Genomic DNA, 17,914 nt, shown 5'->3' with positions numbered 1-17,914 from the left:
TTGAGAAAGTGTTGTAAAGTGAAAGTCCAGAAGTCATGGAAACTAGAATGTTTGGGGGGTGGGGAATGTAGGTCCAGACAACTTAGAAGTTAGAAAGTGGGAGAGTAATCACATGATGCAAAATATATCACCCCAGATTAACTTTAGTAGGCTAAGTAACACAAGGTGTAAGGGAGGTTGTGGGATGAAAGGGGTATTGTAGTTTATACATACTAATGTCAGAAATATTAGAAATAAGGTTGAGGAGTTTTTGGCATTGGTTGAACACAACTTGGACAAAAGTTATAGGCATTAGTGAGATGTGGGTGACTGAAGATGATGGTAAAAGGAATAGAATGCAAGAGATATAGTGTCTTAGAGAGAGAACAGAAGGAACAGGACAGGTGAATGAGTTTTGCTAATGACAGCAGAGAAATTAAAGCCAAAAAAGAGTAGAAGTACATCACAGGAACAGGGATTCAGAGAGCAGTTGAAGCTTGCTGTGAAATAGCGGCCAATAGGATTAAATATATATTAGGTTGGCAAATAAGTTCGTTCGGTTTTTCAGAGTGGAATGAAACACATTTTATTTAATATATATAATACGTACTAGTCAGTTATATATTGACCCTCTTTATCAATGACCTCTTGCCATTTGTCCACCAACTTCATTATGCTGCGTTCATAAAACTCCTGAGGTTTACTGGTGAAAAACTGATCCAGGCGTCTTTTGACAACCTCCACATTAGTGAATGTTTCCCATTCAGTGGTAATCGGAAGGTGCCAGATCCGGTGAATACGGAGGATGCGGCAAAACATCCCAGCCAAGATGTAACAATTTACTCCAGGTTGTTAACGATGTGTGGGGTCTGGCGTTGTCACGGTGAAAGACAACTCCTTTCCGATTTGCCAATTCAGGATGTTTTGTGCAAATTGCACGGGCCAGTCACGTTAACTGTGAGCAATAGACAATTGAATCAATCAGTCTGACCATAACACCTCATCCACCACACTGAGAGCATGATCTTCTTTGGGTGCAATCCCCCTTTCGAGGTTGTTTGCGGTGGTTCGCTCTTGTGCTCCCATGATCTTTTACATACCATGTTATTGTACACAACCAATTTTTCATCTCCCATAATCATCCGCTTCAAAAATGGGTCGTTTTCTTGGTGATGACATTGCAGAGAATCACAGATGGATATGCGAGCCATGGATATGAAAATATTGGCCTCAGTCAATTCATGCAGCACCCAAACATTCTGAGTTTTGAAACATATCCAAGCTTGTGCAGATGGTTTTCAATGCTTGTATGGGATATGTTCAGTACTGCAGCAATCTCCTGCACTGTTTGTGCAGGAGATTGCTGCATTGTTGGATTTTTGTCGATGATATCCTTCACAACACTCGAATCAACCTCTGTCGGACAACCGGCGCGAGTTGCATCATTGACGTCAAAATCTCCAGAACGGAATTTGGCAAACCACTTTTGGCATACGCGTTCTGTTAAGGCACCATCCCCATATACGCTGCATATTTTTTATGGGCCTCCGCAGCTCGTTTGCCTTTTTTGAAATAAAAAAGCAAAATATGCTGGTAATGTATGTTATTTCCTTCCATTTCTAAAAATATGTTAGACACACACAACTGAAGTAGGCCGAACAAAAATTCACTGAAAGGTTATGTGAAATGTTGCCTTTCAACTGCGCAGTAGCATTGCATGGTAGCACAACAATAGAGACAGGCGAAGCGGCATAAATTTGTACTAACACATAAACCGAACGAACTTTTTTGCCAACCCAATAATTAGTTGCTGCTGTAATCCAGTGAGTATATGGGAGAATGAAGATGACATGCACTCACAAATTAGCATGATGAGTACAGGTCTAGTAATTATTGGTGGATTTTGTCTGCACGGTTAGCCTAGTGGCTTTGCGCTTCGCAACCATATGCCTGGGGAAGGAGTGTCCTGGGTTCGATTCCTGTCACCGACGTGAGGAGCTTAAGGATCTTCCTCAGCCATAGCCAAGTTAGCCAGTCTTGGGCGTGGACAGCAGGGCCCTCCCCCCAGTTTATCTGGGGTTTTTCATCCTGCAAACAGGCAAATCGGATCAATGAACACACATGGATCTACAGCCATAAATACTTAACCCCCCATGAGGGGGGGGTTCAACCAACTCGCCCCAATAGGGACAGAGGAGAAAAGGGAGGAAATTCCATATGAATAAATAAATAAATAAATGGTGGATTTCAACTATGGGGAGGACATAGATTTGGAAGAGCAATGGTCACAAGCAGGAAAGGAAATGCTGAGATAATTACCTGAGGCAATATGTAATAGAGGGGACGTGAGGTTCAAGTGCGTTGGATTTGATCACTGCATCAGAGAACTTAACACTAACCAATCTAGCTACACTGTCTCCACTTGGAGAAAGTGATCATGTAGTGTGACCTGGGAGATTGTCAAACAAGCAGAATTTTCTGTTAAGAAGGGATTTATGTGGAATTATAAAGTGGATGATTATGACAAGCTGAGAAGTCAACTTTCAGCAGAGCCATGGCATAAGAATTTGAAGGAGAGAGAGAGACACGCTGGTGCATGGGAGGTGGTTAAGGAGTGTTTGAAGAAAGTAGTGTATACCTGAATGTATACCTAGTCAACAGGTTAAATCAGGTACGAGTTAAATAGATGAATAGCTTCATTAAGCAGGGGTTGCACACACAATGGAAGGATTATAAAGAAAAAGGTGATCAACATGATGAGCAGCATAAGGTGCAGGCAAGAAAGGTGACCAATATGGTAAGGAAGGAAGGCTAAAGCTAATTTGGGAGAAAGCTAGTTGATGAGGCCAAAAGAAACCCTAAAGCGTTCTTTCACTGTGTGGCAAATAAAAGATGGAATGACTATGAAAGCGTGACTTGAAAAATTGCTGATGCAGGGATGTAACAGAACCAAACCAAATAGTTGAATTATTACTGAGTGAGCATTTTGCAGGGTGTTCCATCTAGGCACTGACATTGCAATTCCAGATGTGACATTGTCTGATAGGAGAATAGAGGTTGAAGAAATGGAGCTGCTTGAAATATTTCAGAACCTCAATACGAATGCAGCCATGGGATTGGATGGTATATCGGCCTTTGTAGTACAAGAATGTGCAAGGGAATTGTCAGCTCCTCTGACCAAACTATTTAATTTAAGCCTCAGTACTGGGAAGGTGCCAATCATGTGGAAAGAGGGCGAACTAGTCCCATCGGATAAAGAAGGCTTAGACAGAAGTAGCAAATTATAGGCCAATCAGCATCTCGAGATTTAAAGTATTGGAGAAATTGGTGAAAGACAGAATTCAGGACCTTGTAGATTGGAATATAAGGGATAACATGGTTTTGTGAAGGGTGATCAAGTGAGTTCGATAAGGGAAATGGCTGCTCATTGATATTGCTAGACTTTGCAAAAGTATTTGAGAAGATTCCACAAAGAACTCTATTGCATAAATTGGAGCAGATGAGGATGGATATGAATCTGATGATTTGGATTAGAGGTTTGTTTATGGAGTTGAGTCCAGGAGAAGGCAAGTGGATCTGTGCTACACCACTGGGGACTTGGTTCTCTGTTGTTTAATTTGTATATCAATGATATAGGAAATGATTTGACAGGAAATATTCAGTTTGCTGACGATGCTAAACTGGAAAGGGCAGTAGTAAATGAAGGTGATGCAGAACTCCTGCAAGAAGACTTAAACAGACTAGCAGTATGTGAAAAGGTAAATGGCTGTTAGTTTAATGTGGCCAACTGTAAGCCGATTCGCTTTGGGAAGAGATGAGACCAGGGACTTGGGTTATTGTGGACAGGGAGTTGAAGTTTAGAGGGCATATTGAGAAGGTGATCAAAACAGCACTTCATATTATATTGTTTTTGAAGATCACACTAACAAGCAGGGATAGAGAGGTTATTAAGGTTTTAATAAGGTCATGACTACTGTGCACAGATCTGGACTCCATGGCGATGAAAAGGTTGTGAAGAGGATCCAGAGGTGAGTGTCAAAGATTGTGGCAGGTCTGTTGAATTCTCCCTATGAGAATAGATTGATGGTCTGTAGGCTTGAATATTAGGTGATAGATGAAAAAGAGAAGACACGATAGAAGCATTTAATTATTAAAGTGGTTTTATAGGATTGACACTGAAGACTTATTTTAGTACATGGCAAGAAACAAGGGGTCACCAGTGGATTTTGTCTAAGAGTGTGGTTAGCAGCAAGGCTGTTAGGACTAATTTTTTGCTTGGAGGGTGTTGAATTTCTGGACTGGGTTGCCAAAGGTGGTTGTAGGTGCTTTATCAGTGAATGAGTTTTAAGGAGAGGTATGATAGGTATTTTATGAATAATGGATCTCTCACAATGAGCCTTCTGACTCCGTGGAGAGAACTGTGCAGTGATAATAATTTTGTACCATGGGTGGGTAAGGATTTTTTTTTTCTATTTTTATCAGTTTTATATATATTTGCTGATTGTAAACCCATAAGGGTATCTGAAAAAAAAAAGAGTAACACTGAATTGTTCATAAAATTATTGGAATAGTATAAATATTTAAATTGAGCACTTTTTGTAAATCCAGGAGTGATAGTGTAAAAATAGCCTAGTATTGAAATAGTTTTACCTTAAGTAAAAAGGATTATGTCTGGGACTTGAAAGCGAACAGTAGCTCTGAAGGTCATTTGAGCAAGGAAGTTCATTGAAGGTCAAGACACTGCTGATGTCAGAGTGATCGCAGGATATTTGGGGGTCTCCAACCCTGAAACACAGAAACTCTGGAAAACCATATATAGGGGGCCTTAAGAACAAAGTCTCTCTCTCTCTCTCTCTCTCTCTCGTGGTCATCTAGCTGCAGTCTGCAGGCCCTTTTGGACTCGTTGGTATGCAACCTGTGGAGAAATGGGGGAGCCCTAAAGAAGTGAAAGTTTCTATGATGTATAGCAAGTAAGGGAACTTGCCTTGTGCACCGAACGCAGAATGCCTGGAGTCGACCTAGTTCTTTCGCCGAAGATGTGCTGCTGCTCCTGCAAGTGAATTATGGAAGGATGTCTATCAAGCACCATACGAGGAAATCCGGTACACAGAACGGATCAGAGAAGTCGGTAGAAACAGCTAAGGATCTTATGTGCTGATTGGACTATATGTGTTACTGAGGGCCTGTGAGTAGAAATTTTTGTGTTAATAGTTAAGTACGGAAGGATGATTGTGAGTCCACTGGACATAACATTACTAGGCTAATGATATTGTCATGGATAGCAAAGTGTGAAATTGAAATGTTAGCATAGCATAAGTTAGAGATAGTTACCATCAGAATTGTAGAATATGAGAATCTCCTCTCACTGTAAATGGGAAATTTAATATTGTTAGATAGTAATTGAAATTCATGCTAAGATTAAGAAAAAAGTTGGATGAAAAGTGTATAATAGTGTAGATTTACTTTAAGTTTACTTTAAACAATAAAGGCGTTTTAGTTTGATTAATAGGCCTGGTCTTTGTACAATGCACTACCTCACAAAAACTTCAAACCTGTATGCTAAGAATTTGGGGAATTGCTGAAAAAAAACCATTTAAATGTAAAGCATTGGAGATGTGTTACGTGAAAAACTCAGGTGGCACAGTCATAAATCAAATAAATTTGCCTGATATCTTTTAGCATAGAAGATAGTTATCTGTACCCATGAATTGGCCTAGTTCACAGGCATATTCACTAGCAGCATCACCATTTGTAGGAATCTTAAAGTTTAAGTGAGACTAAGAAAAAATTAAGGAATTAAAGCGGCCACACACGATAAGACAAAAATATTGCAAATGGCGCAGTCATAGCCGAGTATTATTACAGTAGACTGCTGTTGAGAGAAGAAGTGTGTGTGTGTGTACACAAGCAGGCAAATAGAAATTGGGCTGTGATGTGGAACAACAGAATCAGATGTTTTGTTGAATGATGTAGTGAGTAATTGTGGGAAGGGGGGGGGCGGGACCAAGGGCAAGCTACTATGCTTATACACAAATGCAAGAAGTGTTAGGCATAAAGGTTCAGAGTTTAGTGGCCTTGTTAAAATTAGTCAGTTTGCAAGTTTTTCCATGTGGTTATATTATAAATTAAAGATGCCAAGATATTATAGTATTATGGTTTAATCCTTTATGAGATGAGACCTCAATAAAGGTCGAAACTGGTCTAGGTAGTGACCCTTCCCATAATGCATAGCATTATACATATCCATAAAGATATGTGCTTTGCATTAAGGGATACTAAGGCATTAGCCTCTCTATATACTAGTTGCCCAGTCGTTAAGTTACTTCACATGCAAACATTGTTCGCTTACACTTGGATAAAGGATTAAACCAAGAATATAATTTCTTGGCATCTTTAAATTATAGTTTTTGAATCAGTTTGCCAATCATTGGTGTCAGTGAGATATGTTGATAGAGTATGGTACACTGCTGGGAATAGAATATGATGGTTATAGTATTTCATGAAACAGAGGATAAAAGAGAAGGGTCTGGATATTACTGATGTTCTTAGAAGGGTTTTGTGCTCTCCAAACGGAACTTCAAGGAAACAGTGGTGATAATATCATTGAGGCAATGTTCCCTCTAATTTTTTTGCTGTGAGTATGCGCAGAAATTTGCGTGTGTGCAAAATTTGCATTCTTTTGAAAAGTATGTGCGCACCCATATGAGTCACCATACTGATCATTTAAACAAAAAAGTTAAACGATTTTAATTCACTTTTTACCTTCAGGTGTCAATGGGATGTCAGCCAGGTCACCCCCAACTCCCCACCGTGTTCCCACACATGGCAGTAGCTCCCCAGTAAACAATAGGAAATCACGATTCACAAGCCTTGGGCAGGACTCGATCCGTGGACTTCGCGCATGCGAGGCCAACACGATACTGACTGTACTAGATAGGATTCTAAATGTGTGTATTATTAGCATCACCAAGTAAGTTGTGTGACATCAATCACAGAGCTAACATAAATATTTTATCATCATCATCAAATTCCTGCCATGTACCCTCAAGGGGTGTACAGGATATGACAGTACTACATGAAAAAATTACATCATTACTAACTTCCTATCTACAATTTTCCTCCAAATCAGTCTGTTACTTGTCAAGACTCCAACATTATCAGATCTTATATTTCTATCGTCTAAGGCACTTTGTACCGTATCAATCCACCTATATCTTGGTCTTCCTCTGGGTCGTTTTCCTGCCAACCTGGCAGAGAACACTTGTTTTGCTAATCTTTTCTCTCCCATTCTATTTAAGTGACCATACCACCTGAGATTAGCTCTGCTAATGCATTCCTGGATGCTGACAATGTCAAGTTCTTTCCTAATATCCTCATTTTTAATATGATATTGCCATTGATGCCATCTATTCACGCCTCTAATCTCTCTCAGGACTCTCATATCTGGAGTTTCTAGTCTTTGGTCAAGTGTTTTACTTCTGATCCAGCTCTCAGATCCATAAGTTAAAACAGGTTTGAACCCTGTCTTGTATACAGCTAATTTAGTGTTCCGACTAATTTCTCTCTTATTCCATATGAATTTATTCAATTGACTTCCCACCATACCAGCTTTGCTGATTCTGTTGTCTATTTCTATATTGAATTTACCATCTTCAGTAAAAATCGTGCCTAAGTAACTGAAATGTTTTACTTGTTCCACAGGTTGTCCATTCACAACACAGTTGACATTTTCAATGATTCTGCCTATTTTCATTGTCTTTGTCTTTTTATTGCTGACCTTCATACCATATCTATTACAACAGCTATTCAATTTAGTCAGAGAATCTTGCAGACTTGTAGCAGATTTATTTAGAAGTATAACATCATCCGTATAAAGCAAAGAGCTGACATTAACATCTCCAATTTTGTTATCAGGTTTAATACCACTTTCCTTCATAATGTGATCCATATAGATAATGAATAACAGAGGGGATAATGTACATCCTTGTCTCACACCAGATTTGACATTAAACCATCTTCCTGTACTTCCTTCAATTCTAACTGCTGACTTACAACTCAAATAAAGACTAAGTATTGCTTGATATAATGTCCCATTGACACCATATAAATGTAGCATACTGAATAGCTTCTCTCTCTTGGCACCTTGTCATATGCCTTTTCCAAATCGACAAAACTTAAATACAGATCTTTGTTATATTCCCATGCTTTCTCGACTATTTGTCGTAAAGTGAAGATCTGATCCCAGCCTCTATTTGGCCTGAATCCAGCTTGTTCTTCACCAAACTTTTCTTCCACAATTCTTCTCAACCGTTTCTCAAGTATACTTGCATAGATCTTGCCAGGAACACTCAGTAGGGAAATACCTCTGTAATTCTCACATTCAGTTTTATTTCCCTTTTTATATATGGGTACTATGAGAGCTCTACTCCAATCATCGGGAATTTGTCCCTCTGTCCAGGCTTTCTGAACTATGCAGTGCAGCCACTGTAAGACTTTTATACCACCATACTTCAGCATTTCTGGTCGAATATCATCTACTCCTGCTGCCTTTCCACATTTCAAGCCTTTGATGGCTTTTTCTACTTCAAGTATGGATATGTATTCCTGACTGCATGCCTGGTCAGTGTTTTTTATCACTGTGCTGTCATCACTGCTTGTTTCATTTAGCAGTTTTTCAAAGTAATTACTCCATACTTCAAGGATATCTTTTTCTCCTGTTTTCATGTCACCTTTATCATCTCTAACTCCTTTTACAGCACTCTTTTCTCCATTCATAAGCTTCTTCAGCAACCTCCAGAATATTTTGCCACCTTCTTGATATTTATTTTCTATATTCTTGCCAAAGTCCTCCCATGACTTTTGTTTAGCTAGTTTTACACACTGTTTAGCTTTCTTACATTTGTCTCTGTATTCTGTAAGAGTAAAAGCTGACTTATTTGCCAGGAATTTTTGATATGCTTTCTTCGTTTCCTTCACTGCCTCTTTAACTTCCTGTGTCCACCAGGGAGTTCTGATTTTTTTATCCTTGCACACAACCTCACCACATGCCTCCCTGGCAGAATCAATCAATGTTTTCTTCAGAGTTTGCCACTGAATATCCAAGGTTTGATTCCTGTTCTCAAACTCTTTCATTTTCTTTTCAATAATCTTTCTGTATTTTAGTCCATAAATATTTTATATGTATTTAATATTGAAAATTTAATTAAAGGCAATCAGACACTAGTGACTGATTGCCTTTAATTAAATTTTCTAACTTTGTAAATAACTCTAAACATACATAATAAAATATTCCCATTACTAATTCTCACCTTATTAAACATTCATAATAAGTCCATTACTAATTCTCATCTTGTTTAGTTCTAGTTTCTATCTCTTTATTTTTTCTCTCTTCTGCCTTTGGCATTCACCCACTCTTTATACAATCTATCTAAATTAATTGAATTTCCATATAATTGGTAACTTTTCACTCTCATTAGCATATCCAAATGACATTCTCCTAAGCGGTTTCTAAGTTGGTTTTTTATTTGATTCATTAGACTAACACCTCGCTCACAGTCTGCACTAGATGCAAGGAAGGTTCCTCCAATATCCAATCACAAAACTGCTCATTTTGAAGAGCAAATTACAACCATTTGTATAAAATTTGATATCATTTTGCATTTAATTTTTTCTTGTACAGCACTCTGCCTTTAATTATGAGGTGAAATCATTAAACTGATTAATTATTTCTGTAGTATCATCCAGAAAATCATGATATTTAAGACAAAGGGCATTAACATGTTCACAACCAATGAGAAATCACTATGTGAAATAGAGGAGATATCAAACACTGACCATTCTTGTATCTCATTCTCAGGGAATCTGTCCTCTAAATGTGCACATAAACAATTTATAAAATTTAACAGGGGCCTAGTATCTACTGGTTCAGTCTCTTCTTGTTTAAGTAAAGCATTTATTCTGTCACTCCAGCAAGCATCACCTTCTAAATACTGATTCTTGATTTTGTTAATCTTCCTTCTGGCAAAATGATGATCTAGTGGTATAAGGTTACTCCTTTGTAAGATTTTGCACAGAGAAGCCATTTCTTAAAAAACATCACTTAAAATATTAACAGCTACTTTGAATGTCACGTTAATTAATTTATTGTGACATTAACCATGGGATCATTTGATTTGTCTTTTTCAAAATATGTGATCAGTCCCTCATAGTTCCTTATTATTGCCTGTAATGCAAAATGTCTGGATAGCCACCGCACTTCATTGAGTGGTCTGAAGGCAATAGCTTCATTTTCAGATGCCTCGACAATTTCTTTAAATTCATGTCTTTTCACTGTGGAACGAGAAAAGAGTGTGTACACTGTTCTCATTAATGTATCAATATTTCTGATTAGTTTAATTTCCTTCCACGTATCACAGATCCAGATCCTCATGGTGAACTACACAGTGTTGCTGGACAAGATGTGGAACTTCTAATTTAAGTTTAGCAGCGACACCATTAACTTTGCCCAGCATCACTGCGGCTCCATCAGAAGTAAACATCACCATTTTTTGGAGATCAAGTTTCTTTTCTTGATAAAACTGTTTAATAGCTAACACAATGTAGGAGGCATCACATGCCTGCAACTGAATTATTCTGCCAAAATATGTTTTATATTCATTACAATCTTTAGGTCTAAACTTAAAATAGAGAATGAGACATTTGTTGACAGTTATATCAATGCTTTCATCAATGGTTAAGGTGTAGAAATTTGTAGATGCAATTTGCTCATTTTCAATAATTAAATTGATTGTTTCCAGAAATTCAAACGCATAATTTTTGCTTTGCCTGCTGTCTGGGAGTTGAACATACTTTTTCATATGTTCATTAATATGTTGAACTGAAAGTAAAGAGCTATTCATCTTAACAACTAATAAGACACTGTCAATAAGAACTTTAATCTGCTCTGGGTTTGATTGTTCTCTCTCTCAGTCATCTGAACTTTCACGTAGCATACGTAATACACCTGTAAGTGGCAACGAACAATTTTGTTGCCTAAGTTTGTGTACACCATCCAGATGTATTTTACTTTTCAAATGGCATTTCAAAAAGTCCAACTTCCAAGTGACATCAAACTTCTTCCCATTAGCAAAATCTCCAGCAACCTTTGCATCACGACAATAAATACAAACAACACCAATTGTAGCATCATACATAGATATTTCACGCAGCTGAATGTTTATCACCTCATGAGCTTTTGGTGTAGCAGTTTTCACTATTTCATCCAGCCATTCACTTTTAAAGCAGCTAGCAGTTCATTTTAGCTGCTTCCTTTGAATTTGACATGGTGCATCAGTTTTTTGCAATTTTGTTATTTGAAGAATGTTTTTTATTGTTTTTATAAATTTACAAATGTACACTATTCACTGAATAACTTGGCAAGGCAAAAGCTGAACCAACGCTAAACATTGCCGAGTTCAACACAAGAGCTTAAAAATTGCACATTTAAGCCACACCCCTTTCACTTTGGTATCGAATCGCTAGCCTTAAATAGAGTTACTGTTAATAATTTATAAGTTTTGTGCAACTTCGAGAATGTAATAAAAAATGCGAGGTTATAGGCTTGAGCATTGCCGAGTTACTGTATTTTTTAAAGAATTTATAGGTTAATGTTTAGGTGGAACTTCTTTAATTAATAAATTTTAATTTCATCTTGAAAATCTAGTGTGCGCATATTTTTTGCTTTGTGTGCTAGTTGTAAAACGTGGACGCGCACGTGCGCACAGCTTAAAGGGAACATTGCATTGAGGTCATTTGGTGTGAGATCAAGGTAAACAAGAATTTCAGATATGTAGTGAGGTGCTATAGTCATAGAATGTAGAGGAGGATGATTATAAAATATTCAGGTAGATAAGACTGGTGAATAACAGGAAGGTAATAATAATGGACAACTTTCCTATGTACTATGGAAGCAGGAAATAATATGTAAGGAGATAGAATTCCTTGGGCTGTTCATGGATAAGTTTGTTACTCAGCAGGTGACAGAGGCAGTACATAGGACAGAGTGTTGGATTCAATAATAATGTATCATACAGTGATAATAAATAAAGTCACCATGATGGCACCATTTAGCTAGAGAGTGATTATTCAGTATTGACATAGAAAGCAACTAGACAGATGCAACTAGACTATGATAAATGGAAACAGATTGGTTGTCTGTCATGGCATGATCAGTAGAAGAGGAGAGAAATCTGTAATAACTGAGTATCAGAGAGTTCTCTCTCTTGGTTCAAGTCAGTTACTTATTGCAAAGTTAGATTGTATTCCTAAACTTAGGAGGATAAATAAAGTAGGTGTGAAATGGCTGAATTATTGAATTGTATAGGAGCTGTTGAGAAAGAGGATGTGTAAAGAACTACATCCAAGAAGCACTAGGAGTATAAGGCTGGGAAAGTGACAGTTATAGTGTGGAAGGAGATATTTGGCATGTGAAAGGAAATTAGTGGAGGCAACGTAGCAAAATCATATAAATGTAGGAATTTACAGTTATACAGTTAGTAGAAGAAAAGGTGAATGTGAAAGACTAGTGGCTGGAGATGGTGCAAGGTTGATGCACCTACTGAATATAAACTGAAAATGTTCAGTGAGAATTTAAAAAAAAAAAAAATTGTATCATGTGTTAGAGTATAAGTAGTAGTGTTGAATAACTGTAAGAAGGAAGACAGAAGACTGACAACCCTGGAAGTGTTTAGAATGTTTAGAAAGCTTATTGTTAATAAGGCTATGGGACTGGTGGGATATCAGCACATATATTTGGAATAGGAACAGGCAGACTCTAGTTGAACAAGAATCTGGCAACAGGAACAGACTCAGAAGAAATGGAAAATGGGAAAAATAGTGTTGCTGCACAAGGGAGATGGCAGAGAAGGAAAATGAGATCGAGTTTAAGCAACTATAGGCCAATTGTGTATTGGGTATGGTAGTGAGTGTTGAGAGGCTGGTTCAAGATAGAATACAAACTCGGATTGATATGAGAATAAATAAATCTATGCTGTTCTCTTTCTGGAGAGCAGCATGGATTGTTAGCAGAAGGTCTTCTTTTAGTAACATGGTTCCATTCTGTAATAGGGTGACATCTAAGTGTATTGGATGGGGAAATACTTATACAGTAATTTTTGAGTTTGCAAAAGAATTTAGCAAAATACTACAAACTGTCGAAGTTTAGCAGGATGGAATGGGATGAGTATTAAATTCATAGCCTAGTTACTGATGTTATTGATAGCAGTCAGCAAGTTATGTATGGAGGTGCAGTGTCTCCAAAGGGACAGATGACAAGCAGTATACAACAGAATTCTGTTCTGGGACCACTGCTGTTTCATCTATATACCAGCATGGTTTGAGAGGAGATATTCAGTTTTTCTAGCATGATGCTAAATTGGAAAGAGATGTGAAGAAGCTCTGATGTGATGTGATGTTGCAGCTAGAGGATTTGAATGGTACTTTGGGTTAAAAAATGAGGTTTTCACTCTAGTGTTGATAAGTGTAAAGGCATTACTTTTGGCCAGTGAAGATGGAACGAGGTGTATTATATTGAAGAAACTTTGTTTTAGGAGGGCAAGGTCTGGAGAGGAGTCTTTGTAGATTGGGAGTTGAAATTCAGGAGAGATGGTGCAAAAGTTATAAAGGTTATCCACTCCTTTATAACAGAAAATTTCTGCTACAATGCAAAGGATACTATCTAAATAAGGAGACATTTCACTGTATGGCAATAATTGAGCCACATTTGGATTCCAGTGTGCAGATCTGGTCACCTGAATATCTTTGTGATAAAAAAACAAACAAACATTATAGACAGTGGAGTGGTGAGGGACCAAGACTCTCAGGGTTCTAGAACATTGAGCACAAGGACAAATAAAGGTAATATAGTCATCTGAAGAGTTTGATATTCAAGTTCTGCAGACCTGTATCAGATAAATTTAGGGGAGGTACAAAATCATCCCTGGATGCTCTTAAAGATTATATGAGTAAGGAAGTGAAAAGTATATTTTTGCATAGTGCGATGAATGAATGAAATCTTGTTGTCAGGAGTGTTTTGCTTATAATAATATTGATACTAGTTAAACAAGATTATGTACAAAATGCATCTTTTTCACTGTATAAAAAAAAAATAATATGTGCAGATTAGCTAATATTTGCATTGTAATGTTATCTTGTTCATTCCTATTTTATTTTTAATTTTCCAAGACTTAATATTAGCTTTTGTTTGATGTTTAGATTTTGCTTGAGTTTCTGATGTTTTTTTTTTCTTTATCATTTTACATTGTACTTAATCTTCATTACATTACTACAATTTTTGCTATATCAGATTGCTTATAATCTTCATTGATGGACTTTTTTGTGTCATTTAAATATTTAATTTAATTATAATATTCATTTTAATATTTATTTTTTATCATTTAAATTGGAATGGCATCTATATATTGATTATAAGCTAAAATTTCTACATTTGAGGTGCTTTCAAAGGCATTGAATATAAAACAACCCTTTTTTATTTCAACTTCTTATCACACTGATCTCAGAATTTTTCTTTTCTTTTGTGTTAGTTTTAAATGTGGTACAGATTACCATGCACCAACAGACTGCGAAACAATTAAAAAGTGGCTCACAAAATGTGCAGATGATTCTGAAACAGCAAATTATATATCTGCTCATACAAAAGATGTAAGTATTTTTTAATTATTTACAAAATGATGTGCAAGAAATCTCAGAGCAGTATGTTTAATTCCATCATTCATTTCATTATAAAATTAAATGTACTCTGTGATAGAATATAGAATAATAATTTTAATTTCTTAGAATAATATATTTTATTTGAATGTTAGCAATAATAGTTATTATTAAATTAAGACCGGCAAAGAACATGTAAAAAAAGTAGGATAATTTGATAAATCGATTAGTTTCATACAACAATATTGTGATTTCTTCAGATTGATACAATAAAACACAAATATAAAGATGTATTAACATGGAGATTTTTAAATAACAAACCATTATTATTTTAAATTCACGCAACAGACATTAAATGCAGGAATGAAATGTCATGAGTGTGGGTCATTGTTGTAGAATATAAATTTAATATATTTTGTCTCTCGTAATAAGTATTGAATTCTATGTATGATATTTTTGTGATTTGCTAAATGACTTGCTGGTTTTTGTTCGCGGTATGAAAGGCCAATCTGGATTTATGCGTTCTTTTTATCTCCACATCTCTGACATGTTTTTTCTGATGGATTTCCCCAGAACATTCCCTCTGTCCAACGTAACAACCACTGCAATTGTAGTGAATTTTATAAACTACCTCTAATGGTTTATTCAGTACATTATTAATAGTTTTGATGTTGTAACCATTTTTTTGAAGAATGTCTTTGGTGTAATTTTATTTCCATGTTTCTTTTATCATCATCATTATGGGTGATATATGTTGATGATATTTTCATCATTTAGCCAGGCTCACAAGAAGCTTTTCAAAATGTCCTTAATCAAAAAATAACTTTACATCAGAGGAGTTAAAAATAGATCCATTTCCTCCTTGGATATTCTCTTCTCATTTGAAGATTATAGCAATCTTACATTTGTAATATACAGAAAAAAGTTTGATACAGGTTGGTATCTACATGCTAGTTCCCACCATCACCTGGCACAAAAACTGGATATCATCAGAACATTAAAAGAGAGAGAGAGCCAGTAAGATGATAAAAGAAACAAGGAAATAATTTACATTAAAGACATTCTTCAAAAAAATGGTTACAACATCAAAACTTAATAATGTATTGAATAATCACAGGCTACAAGACAGCAAGCAGAGGACTATAGAGGCACAGTTTCTTTACCCTATCAATAACATTATAGACAAAATAGCAGAAGTCCTATAAGAATATAATTGAAAAGTTGCCATTAGACCTCCACAAAAAATCTCCATGATGATAAGATTAGCTAAACAACCACATCAACCTATGAAGAGACTAGGAGTTTATAAAATCTGTTGCCATTGCAGTGGTTGTTACATTGGACAGATGAAGCATTCTGGAGAAATTCATCAAAAAGAACGCATAAATCCAGTTTGACCTTTCACACCACCAACAAGTCATTTGGCAAATCATAAAAATACCATACACAGAATTTAATACTTATGTAAACAAATTTAAAGAGCCATGAGGTGATATGATGTTCAACCCAGTGTAATAAAAACCAAGTCCTGATATTAAATGATCTCTGGGCAGCATATATGAGAGATCTACTTGTGGATGAATTAGGCAGTGGGATATAACAAAATATGTTATATACTGTAACAGTGACCCATGCTCATGAGATCTCCTGCTTTTAGTGACTGTTGTATATTGAATGACATGGTTTCTTTAATATCTGATATTTCATTTTGAAGTAGAATGAACATAATATGAGCTCTAGAAAGAAAGCATTCAATAATGTCATATTTTTGTGAAAGATGATGAGCTGAAGTCTGATGGATATATCAACCTGAAAAGCAAGGCTTGCAAAAAACAGCTGGATAGAGATTGCCTAGACCAGATTTTGTTTCCTGATAAGAAATAGTTGAGAAATCAGAGAATATAATAAAGATCTTTGTCTGTTTTAAGTTTCATTTGATCTTGAAAAGACATATGATAGGGTACCAGACTATGTTATCATGTGCTTTATCATATCAAGATACAAAGGTCAAATCCTGTTTAAAACAGTAAATATGTATGGTATAAATGGAACCTTATACAGAGTTGTACAGAGCTTATGTTTAAGTTGCAAATCATCAGTTAGAATTGAAGGATGGAAGATGGTGAATTGGATATAGAGCTGGATTGTATGCCGTCTCCACTGTTACTTATAATCTATACAGACCACATTATTGATCTTTTCGCAGGTAAGTGCAAGTTATTTTTCAAGCAATTTAATGATGATATTCTTGCTGATCTCTAGTATTCTTGAGTGCACTTTTGCATTCTACTGAAATAGCTTTTAAACACATTTGAATTTCGTAGGAATGCACTGATAACTGTTATAAATGTAATTCACTTCAATGCAAATACTTCTCTTTCTACATTTGCTATCTGGAGGAAAATGTCTGTGCTAGCAGAGTCAATCCCCTGGACAATGTGTCACATGGTCAGTGTCTTTCCATAGAAAAAAATAGGAAGAAGTGTGTAAGCTGGCCACAAGTCATAAAAATTGCATAAAATCATCAGGAAAGAGAGGTAGGTAGACCATTCAGCTAATGTACACAGAATACAATAAGAATATGGGAGTAGTTGACAGGTCAGACATAAGTTGTACTGAGTGTTTGTGTAAGATCTTGAAGTGCTACAGAAAGTTTTTGCCTCCTGTACATAACAGTTATAAATTCTCAGACACTGTATAAAGTAAAATCAAGGAAAAATACAGTATAATACCTCTTACGAGCATCAGATTTTCAACTGGTGCTCATAAGAGGAATTATTCAAAACTTCCATAAATTGAGAGCATCCACTAAAATGGGATGTGCATCACATTATGACCAACCACTCAGATTGGAATGAACATACTTCCTATCACTGGTTCTTCCTTCCTGCACCAAAAAAGAAAAATCTCACTATTTCACTAGATATTTTCATGCATGTTCAAACACATCATTTGAAGAGAAGATTAGAAGAGATATGTGTAAATTGCTTATCCCAAGGTACATATCCTTGTTTTGAAAAATATCATATAGTGGATAAATTTTGAAAGCATGATAGGGGATGCTTCAGAATATTCAGAATTATATAAAAATACCGAGCAAGATTTTCAATTGAACATAGCTATTAGTGAGTTTGAAGATGGCTAATGTATAATGTTCGTGACTTTCTACAGTAGGGACATGGTTCAAGGGGGACAGTAATGATTAAAGGCTAAGGACATTTGCTTATGCAAT

General features: G+C 36.2%; 1 protein-coding gene across 3 annotated transcripts in view; it reads left to right on the top strand.

The window, feature by feature from the left end:
- The window catches only part of ari-2 (E3 ubiquitin-protein ligase ari-2), a 208,768-nt gene that overhangs the window by 98,546 nt on the left and 92,308 nt on the right, over nucleotides 1–17,914 (top strand). For all 3 annotated transcript variants that reach the window (XM_090404136.1, XM_090404144.1, XM_090404128.1), the window contains exon 7: nucleotides 14,559–14,676. In XM_090404136.1, coding sequence (XP_090260262.1) covers nucleotides 14,559–14,676 — 118 coding nt within the window. The remainder of the gene's footprint in view (nucleotides 1–14,558; nucleotides 14,677–17,914) is intronic.

This window comes from Typopeltis vanoorti, chromosome 2 (genome assembly GCF_054136105.1).
Source record: "Typopeltis vanoorti isolate ZY-2024b chromosome 2, IOZ_Tvanoo_1.0, whole genome shotgun sequence".
NCBI lineage: Eukaryota > Metazoa > Arthropoda > Arachnida > Uropygi > Thelyphonidae > Typopeltis > Typopeltis vanoorti.
Note: the sequence above shows the minus strand (reverse complement) of the source record. Positions and strands in the feature narration are given on the sequence as shown.